A 14970-nucleotide genomic window follows, 5' to 3' on the forward strand; every position below is an offset into this window, starting at 1 on the left:
CATAAAATATTATAACTCGGCTATAAATCAATCACAACTTTTTGTATTTGAACGACAATTGCTAGATTTCTTGGGATAAATACATCATAATCTGTATTCCGTAGAATTTGAGCTCTCGACTTTTTGATTATGAGACACAAACCTTAACCACCAGAATATTCCGTTAAGGACTATAATTGTGTCTTTATCTCTAGATTTTAATTATCTTCACACATGATATTATTTTAGGATCAAGTTAAGTAAATAAGATGGTATGATTATATTCTCACATATCCTTATACCATATATACCATACCCTTATAAAATGAAAATACCAAATTATTAACAGTCTTTGATAAAGGATAATATAATAAAAACAAGACAGAATTACAAATTTTGTCCTTTAAAATAAGACGAATTACGGTTCGTGTCCTTTTTTAAGTTTCCTTGCAGGCGGTGTACTTTAAACTTTTTTTTTCTACACGTTATGTCCTTTACGCTAACTGGGTTAGAAAAACTCAGTTAAATGCCCTCACGTGAGGCGCATGTGAGGGCATTTTTGTCTTTTCACCTGTACCTGCAACTTCTTCTTCTTCTTTCTTCTTCATTTTTGTTCTTGCATATATTGTTCTGTATAGATCTTGCTGCATTGATACCACATGCCACACCCCATCGCCGGCCCCCTTTTTCTCACTTCACGGCTCCACCACCGTCGCCCCTTCCAATTCCGGCCACACATCCGAGGATTTCGCATACAAGCTTTAAAATACTTTAAAATAAAACTCCATCCTCTCTCTCTTCCATCACCACCTCCATCTTCTCTACCACCACCATTACCAACCAAATCTCCATCATCAACTGCAGAGTTACACCGCCGCCACCTCCCTACATAATAAATCAACTCCTCTTTCTTCCCCTTCTCTTTATTTGGCGTTAATTTCCAAACAAATTTCTATGGTTTAGATTCAAGAAAATAAACCCTTTTGGATTCAAGACAACAAATTTCCAAACAAATCACAATGGTTTTTGTTGTTTGATTTTGTTTTTTTCTGTTAAAGGTTGTGAATTCTGTAGATTTGTCACTAGGGTTCCGCTTAATCGGAACTAGGGTTTGAAATTTGGGGCTTTTTTTCCGGCGAGATTGTATGGCTCCGGGTTGTTAGATGCTGGTAAATTAAACAAAGGGAAGAGTAAATGGTGAGAAGGTAACAAAGTCCACACAAGAAGATTGAAAAAACCCACCAAGACCACTGTCGTCGCCGGTGCGGTCACTGTTCACCTACCCCCAAATCCGCTTCTCCACCGGCCACTGCTAGTAACCATCAGACCCTAGCTGCTTATAAACACATAAATTCAATAAACCAACAACCATTCCATGTACTAGAGGTGATGAACAGTTGGTTCAAAATCTGGACCCCACCGGAAGCTAGGTTGTTAAACTAGTGATTGAGGGTTGGGTTAAGATCTGAATCCTACGATGGTGGTCACAGTCGGTTTTCCGGCCGCCAGTACGGCAGCATCTACGGCGGGGGTGTTTAGGGGGTGTACAGCAGCGGCTACAGTCGGTTTTCCAGCCACCACTCATGGCTATTGATTCCGGTGGTGGTGGTGGTGAGTCCGGCGGGGGTGTTTAGGGTGGATTTTTCTTAGCCTGTGATGGAGAATTGGTTGGTGAGATTGATGATGGTGATTGATGATGGTGTTTGCAGGTACAGGTGAAAAGACAAAAATGCCCTCACATGCGCCTCACGTGAGCGCATTTAACTGAGTTTTTCTAACCCAGTTAGCGTAAAGGACATAACGTGTAGAAAAAAAAAGTTTAAAGTACACCGCCTGCAAGGAAACTTAGAAAAAGACACGAACCGTAATTCGTCTTATTTTAAAGGACAAAATTTGTAATTCTGTCTAAAAACAAAACAACAAATTTAGCATAATTTGAACTTATCTCTAATCATATTCTAATCAAAATCATTGAGGACACCATGTTCTTACTTCTTTATTAAAGCACAAACACACATGAACAGATACTACACATTGGTTCTTCAACGTGGCACTTGAACCACCACCACCTAAATCAACTCTCAAAGCCATGTTCAAGGTGTAGTACTTGAACGAATTCCGTCTTGTGTAATTAGCTCGATGAAGATGACGAAAGAAGACATCACTCGAGGGCTTAAGTTCGGTGCTACTCCAAAGAAAGATGATGTAACGGTTCGTGTGGGAAACAAAGTTTTGCCCGTTAACGAACCAACCACGTCATCTTCATCCTCAAAAAACACGAACGTTGATACGATAAATAAAAAAGGAGACATAACAAATACCATTTCTAGAATGAAAGAGTTGTTGCGATGGGCTGCCGCGGCAAAATCTGAAAAGGGTGGGAAGTACATTGCTCGAAAGGTTCGTGTTTACTTGGTCCAACTTTTACTTTTATATTTAAAAAACGTGTTCAATGCAGAACCAGTTTTAAGTAGAGAACTGCAGAACAATAGAAATACATGTAACTATTGTTTTAACTGTATCACATATTTAAATATCAGGTTTCACAATTTAGAAACAAAGCGACACTGAAATCCATACGAGATGATGATCAAATGAGTAATGATTCTCCTAAGATTAGTTTCAGATGGGAAGTAGAAAGTTGTTCGACGTTTTCTTCTGCATTATCGGTTGCTTCTACGCATAAGAACAACGACCAACGTGTTAAGTTTGAAATTCATCCGAATCCGGATGTCAATTCGAGCATTGTAACTCTGAGATCAGGAAGCTGGATCACAACAGATTCAGATTGTAAGTTTCTTAATCATACAATTATTATTAAAAATGATATTAGTTTTTTATACTTAATTACTATTCAATGATTGAATTCAGTTTAAAAAGTCAACCACTGTCCACTCATGTGCTGAGTTTAATTATGTTTTTGTTTCTTGATGTTTTGTAACAGTTGTGGTCTTGGAGCTCTGACTGCAGTAAGGGGAACAATTGAAACATTTGAAGATTAACTGATTTTAAGGATGAAGACTGTTTAATGTTTAAATCTTATGTTCAGAACATGTTTTGTAAGACAAATGTTTATCTTTCAGTTTTTTAAAAACACTTGTTTTAGGTGTTTTGTTGATCATTGTACAAGATCTTACTTCCAATAATAAAGAAAACATTTTGTTTGATCATCAAATTCAAAATTAAAATCTTAAATATGGTATAAGAACTAAAAAAAAGGTGGATTAATAAGTAACAACTTTAGCTTATTAGACATTGTATCGCACATTCGCACCTCGCCCAAAACAAGGCTAAACGTGATCATCAACTGATACAGACTAAGTAGCGGAAATTAAAACTTTTATATCATTATAACATCGGTTGCATATGCATTCACGTTTCAAAAGAAACAGATGCTTAGGATACAAATTATCATCTTCATCAAGTATTCTTATAAGAACCTTATAGAGTTTTCACGAAGCGTCTCCTAGCGATCACCTGAGATACATGCTAAAACACATATCAGCGGTTGCTCGTGATTAAATAAACAAACAACTTTATTAAAATGCTCATACACATATCTTGATCGTGTATGAGCTCAATGCATGTAATAATATATAACATTCTATCTGACGACACGTTTATAGACCCCGAATTAACATTATATATTCACCAACCACAATTTTACGTTCGTATACTACTATGCCTCCGAATAGCTCACAACGATAATTGATATGTGCTGTTTAAAGGAATATAAAAAACTTGAACGATTATCTAGTATACGCATGCAATTCAAGTATGAAGTACTAGCATCCTTATGTGACTAACACGCGATCACAACTCAAGCTTACAACTAATATTAGCAGTGCCACATTATCGAGTATGCCCCCTACACCCTGATATATAAAAAAATAACTAAGATGCGGGTCTATAGTATTTTAGTTTTAAGTCCGATATCTGAAATTTCTAATAGAGTGTTTAAAGTCCAATATCTGAGTGTTCAAAGTCCGAAATCTGAAATTTCTAATACCTAATAGTTAATTTTATTCTGTTTAATTTAAATAGAGTATTGCTATAGTATTTTGATTTTAAGAAAACTAACATATTACATGACATGAAAAACGTTTTTTTCACTAAAAATTACAAGTTATAGAAAACGATTGTATTTACAAAGTACTTATAAAACACATTACAATTTATGCACTCTCAGCATCTACCTTCCTATTAAACGAAACAGTTGAACAAAAACCAATAACTTTATGAAACCTATTCACCGGCTCCGGCAACTCTGGCACCCTCCTCCACCTACACACGCCGGAATCCAACTTAACTTCACAACTACAAGCAGGATAATTCCGGCGATGCTCTTCATTAAACACAAACACGAAATCTCCAAATCCGACACATTTCAAGCTTGCAAACCTATCATCTTCATCACTATCAAACAACCAATTTAACAATTCACTAGGCATTATCGCAACTTCGCTAAACTCTAACGTTGTGTCATCGATTCTCCAGATATTAAACGACGGTCCACAAACACCATTGCATATTCCGGCCAACATTAGCTGGTTCTGGCAGGATATTAAGAACGCAATAATAATCCCCGGTGGCCGGAGCGTTTGAACCTCGCTCCAAGCTCGATTGTTCAAATCGAACGATGATATGAAACATGAATAGATTCCAAAAACGTAGAATTTGGATTTGTGTAAAGCGGATGATAATGATTGCGATGAGTTATCTGTAGAGTAATGAAAACTATAAGATGTTATATATTATTAATCAACTGTGTGTATAGGTATAAAATAGAGATAAATCCAAGGAAATAGGGGCGTGCAAGTAACTGAAAGAACCGATACGAAACCGGAAAACCAAACTGAAATAACCGAATTGAAGCAAAAATCAACAGTTTGGTTTTATATTATTGAAAAAGCAAACTTTCAGTTCGAATTCGGTTTTGCGTTTAACTAAAACCGAAAAAACCAGACAGAGAGATTTTTATTTCATTTTATTTTTTTATAATAGTTTAATATACGGTTTAACTCAAATATGTTAGCCTATATGTATAATAATCAATTAATTATCAACTAACAAGAAAAAAGAAAGGCAAATGTTCATTATTTTTGGCCAACATATTTTTTCGGGCCAAAACTTTAAAGCCCAAATGGCAAAACCATAAAAACCGAAACCGGACACTTTTCAAAATCAATAACTGACATTTCGTTCTTTGGTTCGGTTTTAGCCCAAAACCGTTAAGTGGATTCAATTCACCGGAACAAACCAAACCAAAACGAACGAATCCAAACAGTTTTAAAAAATTCAAAACCAACATTTTGGTTTTCGGTTCAGCTTTAGCCTAAAACCAAACCAAACCGATCCATGCACACTATCTCCGAAAGAAAATATATAATTATTTATAATAATATGCTCTAATATTACCTGACCGGAAATCGACCGGCAACGGCGGACAGAGATCCCAAATATCCAAATCCGGGCTATAAATCTCCACCGCCAAATTATCCTCAATATCCACCAACCCACCAATGAATCTCACACCACCAACCACAATAATCTCCGGCAAACCCAAACCCACTTTCGAATTATTATTATTAATCACACCCACAAGCGGATTCAACCTTGAAAACCTCAACGGCGTGGTTTCGCGCCACGAGGGTTTCAAAATCGGCGAAAAGCTGAAATTATTCGCGGCGGTGTTAAACAAGAACCCGCCGGAGCCAACAAAGGACGACTCCTGAGAAACCGAGGCGGGAAAGAGATATGGCGGGAGTTTGATCCAGTCGTTGGAACGTGGGTCGAAGGCGAAAGCTTGGTTTTTTTTGAGGAAGATGTTGTTACGGCCGTAGAGGAAGAACCATGGGGTGGTGGTGGTGGTTTGAGTGGTGGTGGTGATTTGGTTCCAGAGTTTGCAGACGGCGGAGCAGCGGATGAGTGATCGGAGTGGGAGGTGGGATAATATTAATCCGGTTAAGTCGGAGCTCAGGTAATTGAAGAAATTGAGAGTGTTTGGGTCATCTTCCATTTTGTTTGGATAATGATTATTGTTATTATTAAAGATTGATTGGAGAATTTGGTGAATTATATAAATGGATTTGGGATATTGAGGATAGTGGTTGTGGTGATTGCCGGAGAAATCGAGAATTGGCTCATTCAATGGCTTTTAATTCCTTGGAGTTTATTTCTATCTTTTTTTATATATATATTTTTAACTTTTGTTTGTGATTGTGATGGTTTACCATTTTTGCTTACTAGATTTACTTTCGGGATTTAATCCTTGAATCAAGTACGTATCCTATTAAACTAGGAGTATTAGTTCAATTAGGAAGTGAAAACAATTTTCGGTGGCGGAGTTGGAATTTTTTATGTTTGATTTTTTTTTTCTGGTGTTAAAAGTTTTTGAGCCCGGATGGAATGGGTTAGTCATTCGGCCAGACATATAAAATGGAATATCATTATCATAAATTATAGTCAAACTAAAATTATATTGACTCAAGTTTGTCATTAATCAAACACAAATTATATCGATCAAATCATTCATTAACATGTTTAAAAGATAAACCCAACGTATCCATGACATGAACTAAACCAATACACCGTTCTTTAACAAGTCTTGATTTATACACATATGCCGACATTAAAGCCATTTCTTTCTTTTTAGAAACATCACTAGACTCGTTAACTAATATAGAAAATACGCCATCACCAAGTTCTTCAAAAAATTGCAAAAAGATTAATGAACTCTTTTTAAATTGGCGGAGACGTTATTCGGCTATTCTTTAGGACAATTTTTAAGATAACTTTACCAATTGATAATCACGAATAATGCCCTTTGTAATAGGATTTTCGGAACCAACATTACCTCGAAACTATAAGGCACCGATGAGGCGATGGTCATCTGGCCGATAGAAACATATTGATCAGTCACCGAGGCAATGGCCATTATTTTTGTTTTTTTAATTTAGGCATTATGTTTAAAAATGTTAAGCGGGTTGAGCTTATTTATCCTTTCTATGAATAATTTTGGTTATTTTAATATAATCTACATGGATCACTTTGGTCCTATAAGTTTCTAGGAAAAAGAGATATTGTTTAGTGATTATTGATTATTTTTTAAGATATACTTGAGTTAATTTTTGAGTTCCAAGTATATTGTTCCATTTATAATGTTTGTTACTAACTTTTATAGTTTTTTAAAGCTTTTTTATATTTTATAAAAAAAATATTCATTACTAAAAAAGCTTTAAACTAATTTTTTTCATAATAAATAGGTTCGAATATCTTTTACAAATGATAGTGGGTTCACTCACCAAAAAAAATGTATTCGCTCGTTAAGTCAATAAAATAAGTTATATATAAAACCGAAAAAGGCCAAGATTTGGCCGAACCCAATGGATAGTATGTGGCTCCGCCAGTAACTATGCTGTCACACATCACTAAATACAGGCATTCAAGCTCTCACTAAGCTTTTCATATAAACGCATAACAATTTAGTTATTGAATCTTTTTTATATTATTGATTGGTTGAGAAGCCTATGTTTAAGGATTATGAAATGGTTTGACGGATGAAATGTGGATTATGTGGGGGATATAGTAGTGATGCCACCCCACTACATATTGTCTTATAGTTTGCAAAAAGTGAGAGAAATTTCTTTCATAAGTGTAGTATAACATGTTGAAATGGTGTTTTAACTTTTTAAGGGAAAATCACAAATCATGTCGCACTATGTATGAAAAGAAATTAAGAAAACGTTGATATGACTAAATATAATTACTATATGGCGATGAGGGACAAACTACTCAAATGGTCGCGACTCGTACATGGATAGCTGGGAATGTGGGAAAAGAGTGAAAAGAGGTCATATGAACACCCAACTGCATATGGTTGGTTGAGGGCTATTCGGATTCCATTTGGTCTATTCATAAATCAATATTCCCATACAACAAAATCAAATAACCTCAAAGAACACTGCAAGCAACAGTCTTGAGAGTAAATAAAGCCCACAAACCCACAATTAAATTGTTTCCTAATAATATGTCAATGTCGAATGATACTTAAGGTACAAACTATACAACCGCTATAAGCGCAATATAAATCTTCTTTGTCACAAAACATAGACCCGTGTCACCCCAAAAAAGAAATCACAAAAGAAAATCATTGGCAATCAAATAAACACGAGACGACACGAATAGAGATTTTTATACCAACCTAAATCTTGGAAGCAAAGTTGTCGGTCACTTACTCACTTGCCACAGTTAAAGCCTCCACAAGCCGATAGGACGATAATGAGAATCAAAGCGATGATAATTCCAAGAACTATCAGTTTTATCTTCATGTTTTGCAACCACATTTTCCTCCTCATTTGTGTACCTTGTGTCCTAAAATCTTGTGCCTGCAACATAGTTTTTTAACCCGTTAATTCAAATCAACCCATACATAAGTAAACGGGTCAAGTTTTTCACTTATATGTATAGAATATAAAGTTCATACGTCTTAATGTATTGGTATTGCTTCTTATTAGGTGTGTTTATATATCGTTGAAACCAACTTAAATCGCCCAAACCGAAGGAAGTCAGGCAGTTTGAAATTTCTGGGGCTCTGTTTTGGCATATTTGGGCGGTTTAGAACTCGGAACCAGCCGTTTAGCCTTTTATATTCATTAAATTATTTTTCATTTTTCGAATAAGTAATTATGTATATATGTGTCTTAATCCTCAATCATCTTTATCATTGTGAAACCATTATTACAAAGCAATGATTTGAAGAAAAAAAAAAGAACTTTGGTTTAAACCGGAAGACTGGCCAACCCACCCAATCAAGCTGGTTTGGCTTGTCATTTTCCAAGACTGTATATAGCGGTATGGCCCAGAATCTTTTGAACTACTATATAAATATATTTTTCTGTTTAATTAAGTCCTAAACAAACAAAACCCGCAGCTCGTTAACCCACAAATAAACACCAAAATTTACTAGTGTAATAATCAGTTTTAAAGTATGATGCAAAAAGAGAAACAGTAAACGGATGCACCGACCTGAGAACGAAGATTCTCGGTTTTATCCACCAGAAGCTCTATCTTCTCTCCACGGTCAAGAACCTACCAATCCCAAAATTACAAAAAAGTAAAAATAATAACAGTAATAGTAATAATAATAACCCTACAGATTCCAGAACCACAAAAAAAATTACCTTTTCAATATTTTCCATCATCACACCCTTGACTTCTGAAACTTGGGCTTTGACCTTCGCAAGCTTGCTGATCTCTTCTGGATGGTCGACACAGTACTGCATCTGCTCCTTTAGCTTGGGACTGGTATAACGTGTGCAAGTAAACGTTAGTCAAGATTTATATAGACTATAAATGTTTTTAAAACAGAAACTACAATGAACAATAATATTACCCAAATTCTTTGCTCAGACTATTGGCTGTAGCCGTTGCAGCTTTCCCACCACCATATTTCTTAGTGAAGTCTTCCTTGACTCGCTCAAGAAAAGCTATTGGAACTTGTCTACCAACAGATTCAACCGCCACAACACAGTATGCTTCAATTAACAAGTTAAAGATAGAGTTAGTCATGTTACACATCAAATGTTCCAAAAACTCTACCAAGTAGGATATTATATGGAGTATAAACTAAAATTCTAAACAATAACATCTGTAGCATAAATGTAACAGGTGTAACAGTATGCTTCAAACAGTAGCTACCAAGTAAACACATGTCACAACCAGACCCTATAAACCAGGCAATGGCAAAAAGATCGAAAATGAAAAAGATTTTGCAAGAGTTAATTCACTAAATGGTGTAAAAGCCGAAAATGTAAATCTAAAAACCCTAACATTTTATTGATTGCAAGCTGCCATAATGTGAGAAACTTAGTGATATGATGCACTAAGATAAAAACCATAGAAAGTTAGGAAGTTGGATTTATAACTATTTCAGATCCAAACTTAACATAAACTATGCACATATATTAGAAATTAGAGAATATACAGAAATGATAAACCACTGTAGTAGAGATGCAAATGAGCACAGCCAGCCCATGAGCTACTCAAGATCAGCTCGTTAAAGCTCGAATTAAGCCAATTTTAAACGAGTCAGAGCCTTAGAGTAGCCTTATTTAATAAACAAACCCGAGCCTGAGCTAGCTCGCAAGCCTAAACGAGCCTATTAATTAACTATATAAAAATAACAATTGAAATCATATATAACTTAATTAATAAAAAATAAATGAGCTGAACCCGAGCCGAGCTTTCATAAGTCGAAACAAGCCGAGCTCAGGCTCATTTGCACCCCTATCAGTAGTCGTCTACCTCAAAGACTAGCCTGGCATTTAAAACTGCTTCAAGTTCACACATTACATCATAACTAGCATATATCCACAATTCAACTTCAAATAAAATAGATCTATCTTCTGAGTTTGCTAAACAACCATTAGGTGATCAACTAATATCAAATATAAGATAAACTAATTTGCTGAGGTCATTGCACCACATCAACACCAAACAAACACATAGAGAACCAAAGGCATCAAGTTCATCAATAAAAAACTAAATCTACGTTGCAATCACATTAATCATTAAGATGAAGATCAATCTTCTGAGTTTGCTAAACAACTATTGGGCATTCAACTAATATCAAATATAAGAGAACCGAATCGCTGAGGTCATTCGCACCACATCAATACAAAACTAGTGATGAGATCAGTACAATACCGGTACCGAAAATGAGTGAAACAATACACCGAATACAGTACTGATTTTTTCGGTACATAACGAACACATATCCACAATTTAACATTGCATAAAACATATAAATGAAAATATATCTTCTGAGTTTGCTAAAAAAACTATTAGGTATTCAACTAATATCAATTATCAAATATAAGATAATAACTGAATCGCTGAGATCATTCGCACCACATCAACACCAAACTAAGGGTGAGATTGATACCATAACATTACCGAATCGGTACCCTACCGAAAAAGTACAAATACCGAAAACAAGTGAAACCATATACCAAATACTGTACCGGTAGCATTGAAAATACAAAAACCTAAAACATGATAGTACACGATTACCGGTATTCGTTAAAAATGCTCATCTCTACATCAAACAAATACATAAAGAGTCAAAAGCATCAAGTTCATCAAATAAAACCTAAATCCACGATGCAATAGCACAAATCGCTAACAAACAAACAGAAACGACAAATAATGCTAAGTCAAACTAGTCACGCACCATCAGCTAATCTGAGATAAATAGTTTAAATCAATCAAATCTATCAACATTTCAAATAATAATAATAATAATAATAATAATAATAATAATAAAGCATCAACTGACGTAAAACACGATCCGATCAATCAAAAGTAGAAAAGCAGAAGGAGATCGGACTTACTGAAGCCTCCTTCAACGAGATAGTTAAAGGTGTGGCCATCGCAGTTGTAGGTGAACTTGTTGTTGGAAGCAGGAAGCTTCTGGAGGCACTGAGCGGCGATGGAGGTGAAGTTGCCGGTGAACTCGGTGTACTCCGAGAGGATAACGCTGCCTCTCGCCACGAAACTGTAGATCAACGATTGCTGGCCCACCATCTCTACCTAGTATGCGTGTTTAGAGAGAGAGAGAGAGAGAGATGGTGTTTGTTTGTTTGTTTCTAGAGAGAGAAAGTTGAAAATGAAAAGAGATTGCAGGTACAAGTTTTCTTTTGGTTTGAATTAAGGCATTGTGGGTTGGTGGAATTACGGAAATGCCATGGCTTCACATTAGATCGGAAACTTTACTTTGTAATCACGTCTTACCTCATTGATTTTAATTCGATTTTAAAGAGTTTATATTAAACCACATGTAGTTGGGGGGTGTTTTTCAGTCTCATGCCGTCCTATAGCATTAGGAACACCGTCCCCGGGTGCTATGAGCATCATGGAGGAGGCGCTTCTCACACAATGTTGGGTCGAGGGAAGAGTTGGTTTTAGTTTGTGGGTTTTTATTTGTTTTTTTATAAATTATAATAAAATAATGTAATAATTGTTGGGTTTCCATCTACTACACTCATTTTAACCATAAAATCCATATATATGACACCACATGACACATAACGCCACCGTAGGGGATCCATCCACTACACATGGTCTTAGGTTGTGCCTTGCCGTTTAGCGTTATGGGTGTTTTGGGTGCCATGTAGCCATGTTAATGTCTTAAAACAATAAACACGAGTGTAGAATGGAGGGTTTGTTTAGACATTAATGAGAGGGGGGCACATATCAACTGATTCTAATGTCTTTTTCTATAGTTTTTCTTTTTTGTGTCTTTATTACCTCCACCGTCATAACAACCTAGTAAAAGCTGCTGTCGAAGCACGAAATGGAATCTGACCTGACCCATGACGGAGCTTCCACGGATTTCGAGATGAATGAACCGCATCCTGGTCTGCTGATCCTCTCCTCCGGCTGCTCGCGATCTGCAGTGGCGTTTTGGGGGTGTGGAGGTGACCGCTAAGATGATCTTGAAGATCTCTTGTTCACAGACACAAAAACTGGTGGTGGCACCTACTGAGCATGACCCCATGATAAGGAGGTGAAGACCTCCTTATATAGAGTCTCATGGCCACCATCATGATACCCTAATGGGCCTAGCCCAATTAGGGCTACCTCCACAAACCTCCTCAGCCCAATAACAAATGTATTAGCCCATATAATAAAACAAACCAAATATAATAAATTTAGGATTGTAAACCGGGTTTAATACCATACCCCTACAAGCCCCCCCAAGTCCAGCGTTGCTCCTGGGCGCGCAAGCGATTAGGTGGAGCGTTGGACTTTATAAGGTGTTAGGGCGGTTTTTTCCCTTTTATTCGGCCTTATCTTTATTGTCTTGAGTCTGGGAGATTTTCTCCATGATGGTGACGCGTTGTGATCCTTAAGATAATGGTGGTGTCGAGTTATAAGGATAATAAAGCTTGCGCGCGAGAGGCGTCTTACGAGCTGAGAAATAAAGCCTGCGCGCGAGAGGCGTCTTACAAGCTGGGTAATAAAGCATGCGCGCGAGAGGCGTCTAACAAGCTGAGCAATGAAGCCTGCGCGCGAGTGGCGTCTTACGAGATGAGAATAATAAAGCCTGCGCGCGAGAGGCGTCTTACGAGCTGAAAATAATAAAGCCTGCGCGCGAGAGGCGTCTTACGAGCTGAAAATAATAAAGCCTGCGCGCGAGAGGCGTCTTACGAGCTGAAAATAATAAAGCCTGCGCGCGAGAGGCGTCTTACGAGCTGAAAATAATAAAGCCTGCGCGCGAGAGGCGTCTTACGAGCTGAAAATAATAAAGCCTGCGCGCGAGAGGCGTCTTACGAGCTAAGAGTAATAACTGAGCTGGCGCTTGAGGCGACTTACGAGCTGTAATAATAACTGAGCTGGCGCGTGAGGCGACTTACAAGCTGTAATAATAACAGTAGCCTGCGCGCGAAGCGTCTTACGGCTGTAATAATAATGTAAACCTGCGCGCGGGGCGTCTTACGGGCTGTAATAATAATGGAAACCTGCGCGCGGGGCGTCTTACGGGCAATGAAAGTAATGAGAATAAAAGCTGGCGCGTGGCCGACTGGTTTATGAGGATTCCCAACCTTCAAGTATGGCGGGGAGCCGTATGGGAAATTGAGGATTCCCAACCTTTAAGTATGGCGCGGAGCCGTATGGGAAATTGTGAGGATTCCCAGCCTATGGCGCGGAGCCGTATGGGAAATTGTGAGGATTCCCAGCCTATGGCGCGGAGCCGTATGGGATATTATGAGGGTCCCCAACCCTTAAGTTTGGCGCGTAGCCATACGGGATATTATGAGGATTCCCAACCTTTAAGTTTGAGCTAAAGCTCATATTTTTGGGCTAAGGCCCTGACGTTTTAGAGTTAAGACTCGTCAACGCGTTTGAGCTTGGAGCTCACGCATGTATGTTTTACTTCGCTTTCTTTTTAATTTGATGTCAATATAATGTTGTCATATTGCTCAAATTAGTAAAAGGAAGTGCGAAACATGTATGCGAAAACTTGTATGCGGTGGCGCGAATGCAAAACTGCTGTGGCGAAGTGATCGCCGGGAGCGCGCATGCGGAACCCGAAGTTGATACGCGGTGGGACGCGTAATCTAAAGATTTTGAATGCGTGAGCATCTGTGATGTGTGAGCATGCGTTACGCGTGAGCATGTGATATGCGTGAGCGTACTTGATGCTTGAGCATGCTGCTGCTTGAGCATGCTTGATGCTTGGGCATGCTTTTTGCTTGAGCATGCTTGATGCTTGAGCATGCTTGCTGTTTGGGCATGCTTATTGCTTGGGCATGTTTATTGCTTGAGCATGCTTGATGCTTGAGCATGCTTATTTGCTTGAGCATGCTTGAGCATGCTTGATGCTTGAGCATGCTTATTGCTTGAGCATGCTTGCTGCTTGAGCATGCTTGCTGCTTGAGCATGCTTATTGCTTGAGCATGCTTATTGCTTGAGCTATGCTCCTGCCTTCATGTCTGGCGCAGCGCGCAGGCGCGACCCGCTGAGGCGCAGAGTAATTGCCTGGGCGCGTGCGCGCGACGCGCTGTGGCGTAGAGTAATTGCCTGGCGCGCAGCCGCGCGACCCGCTGAGGCGCAGAGTAATTGCCTGGGCGCGCGCGCGACCCCGCTGTGGCGCAGAGTAATTGCCTGGGCGCGCGCTGCGACCCGCTGAGGGGCAGAGTAATTGCCTGGAGCGCGCGCGCGCGACCCGCTGTGGCGCAGAGTAATTGCCTGGCGCTCGCGACCCGCTGTGGCGCAGAGTAATTGCCTGGCGCGTGCGCGCGCGACCCGCTGAGGCGCAGAGTAATTGCCTGGGCGCGCGCGCGCGACCCGCTGAGGCGCAGAGTAATTGCTGGTTGCGCGCCGCGCGACCACCGCTGAGGCGCAGAGTAATTGCCTGGGCGCGCGCAGCAGCGACCCGCTGAGGCGCAGAGTAATTGCCTGGGCGCGCGCAGCGAACACCGTCGT

The 14970-nt window shown here is 38.8% G+C and overlaps 2 protein-coding genes across 2 annotated transcripts; both read right to left on the minus strand.

Moving 5' to 3' along the window:
- Positions 1–4092: 4092 nt before the first annotated feature.
- On the minus strand, positions 4093–6019 carry LOC143562356 (F-box/kelch-repeat protein At3g24760-like). The gene is made up of 2 exons (XM_077050176.1): positions 5398–6019; positions 4093–4699 (listed from the first exon to the last, which is right to left on the minus strand). Exons 1-2 carry the CDS (start codon positions 5996–5998, stop codon positions 4155–4157), a joined length of 1146 nt encoding a protein of 381 aa, XP_076906291.1. The 5' UTR covers positions 5999–6019; the 3' UTR covers positions 4093–4154.
- Positions 6020–7933: 1914 nt separating this feature from the next.
- On the minus strand, positions 7934–11641 carry LOC143562369 (vesicle-associated membrane protein 722-like). The gene is made up of 5 exons (XM_077050190.1): positions 11373–11641; positions 9374–9515; positions 9162–9282; positions 9007–9069; positions 7934–8366 (listed from the first exon to the last, which is right to left on the minus strand). The coding sequence occupies exons 1-5, from the start codon at positions 11563–11565 to the stop codon at positions 8217–8219; spliced, it is 669 nt and encodes a 222-aa protein (XP_076906305.1). The 5' UTR covers positions 11566–11641; the 3' UTR covers positions 7934–8216.
- Positions 11642–14970: the final 3329 nt, after the last annotated feature.

The sequence above is a fragment of the Bidens hawaiensis genome, unplaced genomic scaffold (genome assembly GCF_021521415.1).
Source record: "Bidens hawaiensis isolate Kalapana, Puna unplaced genomic scaffold, B.hawaiensis_p1.1 tig00020944_1, whole genome shotgun sequence".
Classification (NCBI taxonomy): domain Eukaryota; kingdom Viridiplantae; phylum Streptophyta; class Magnoliopsida; order Asterales; family Asteraceae; genus Bidens; species Bidens hawaiensis.

Excerpts from the sequence above, each read along its gene's own strand:
- LOC143562356 (XM_077050176.1), bottom strand. The coding sequence starts at position 5,998 with ATGGAAGATGACCCAAACACTCTCAATTTCTTCAATTACCTGAGCTCC. Across the intron at positions 4,700-5,397 it reads GCCGGTCGATTTCCGGTCAG|ATAACTCATCGCAATCATTA; the intron begins GTAATATTAGAG and ends ATTACTCTACAG.
- LOC143562369 (XM_077050190.1), bottom strand. The coding sequence starts at position 11,565 with ATGGTGGGCCAGCAATCGTTGATCTACAGTTTCGTGGCGAGAGGCAGC. Across the intron at positions 9,516-11,372 it reads TCTCGTTGAAGGAGGCTTCA|CATACTGTGTTGTGGCGGTT; the intron begins GTAAGTCCGATC and ends TGTTAATTGAAG. Across the intron at positions 8,367-9,006 it reads CCGAGAATCTTCGTTCTCAG|GCACAAGATTTTAGGACACA; the intron begins GTCGGTGCATCC and ends ACTATGTTGCAG.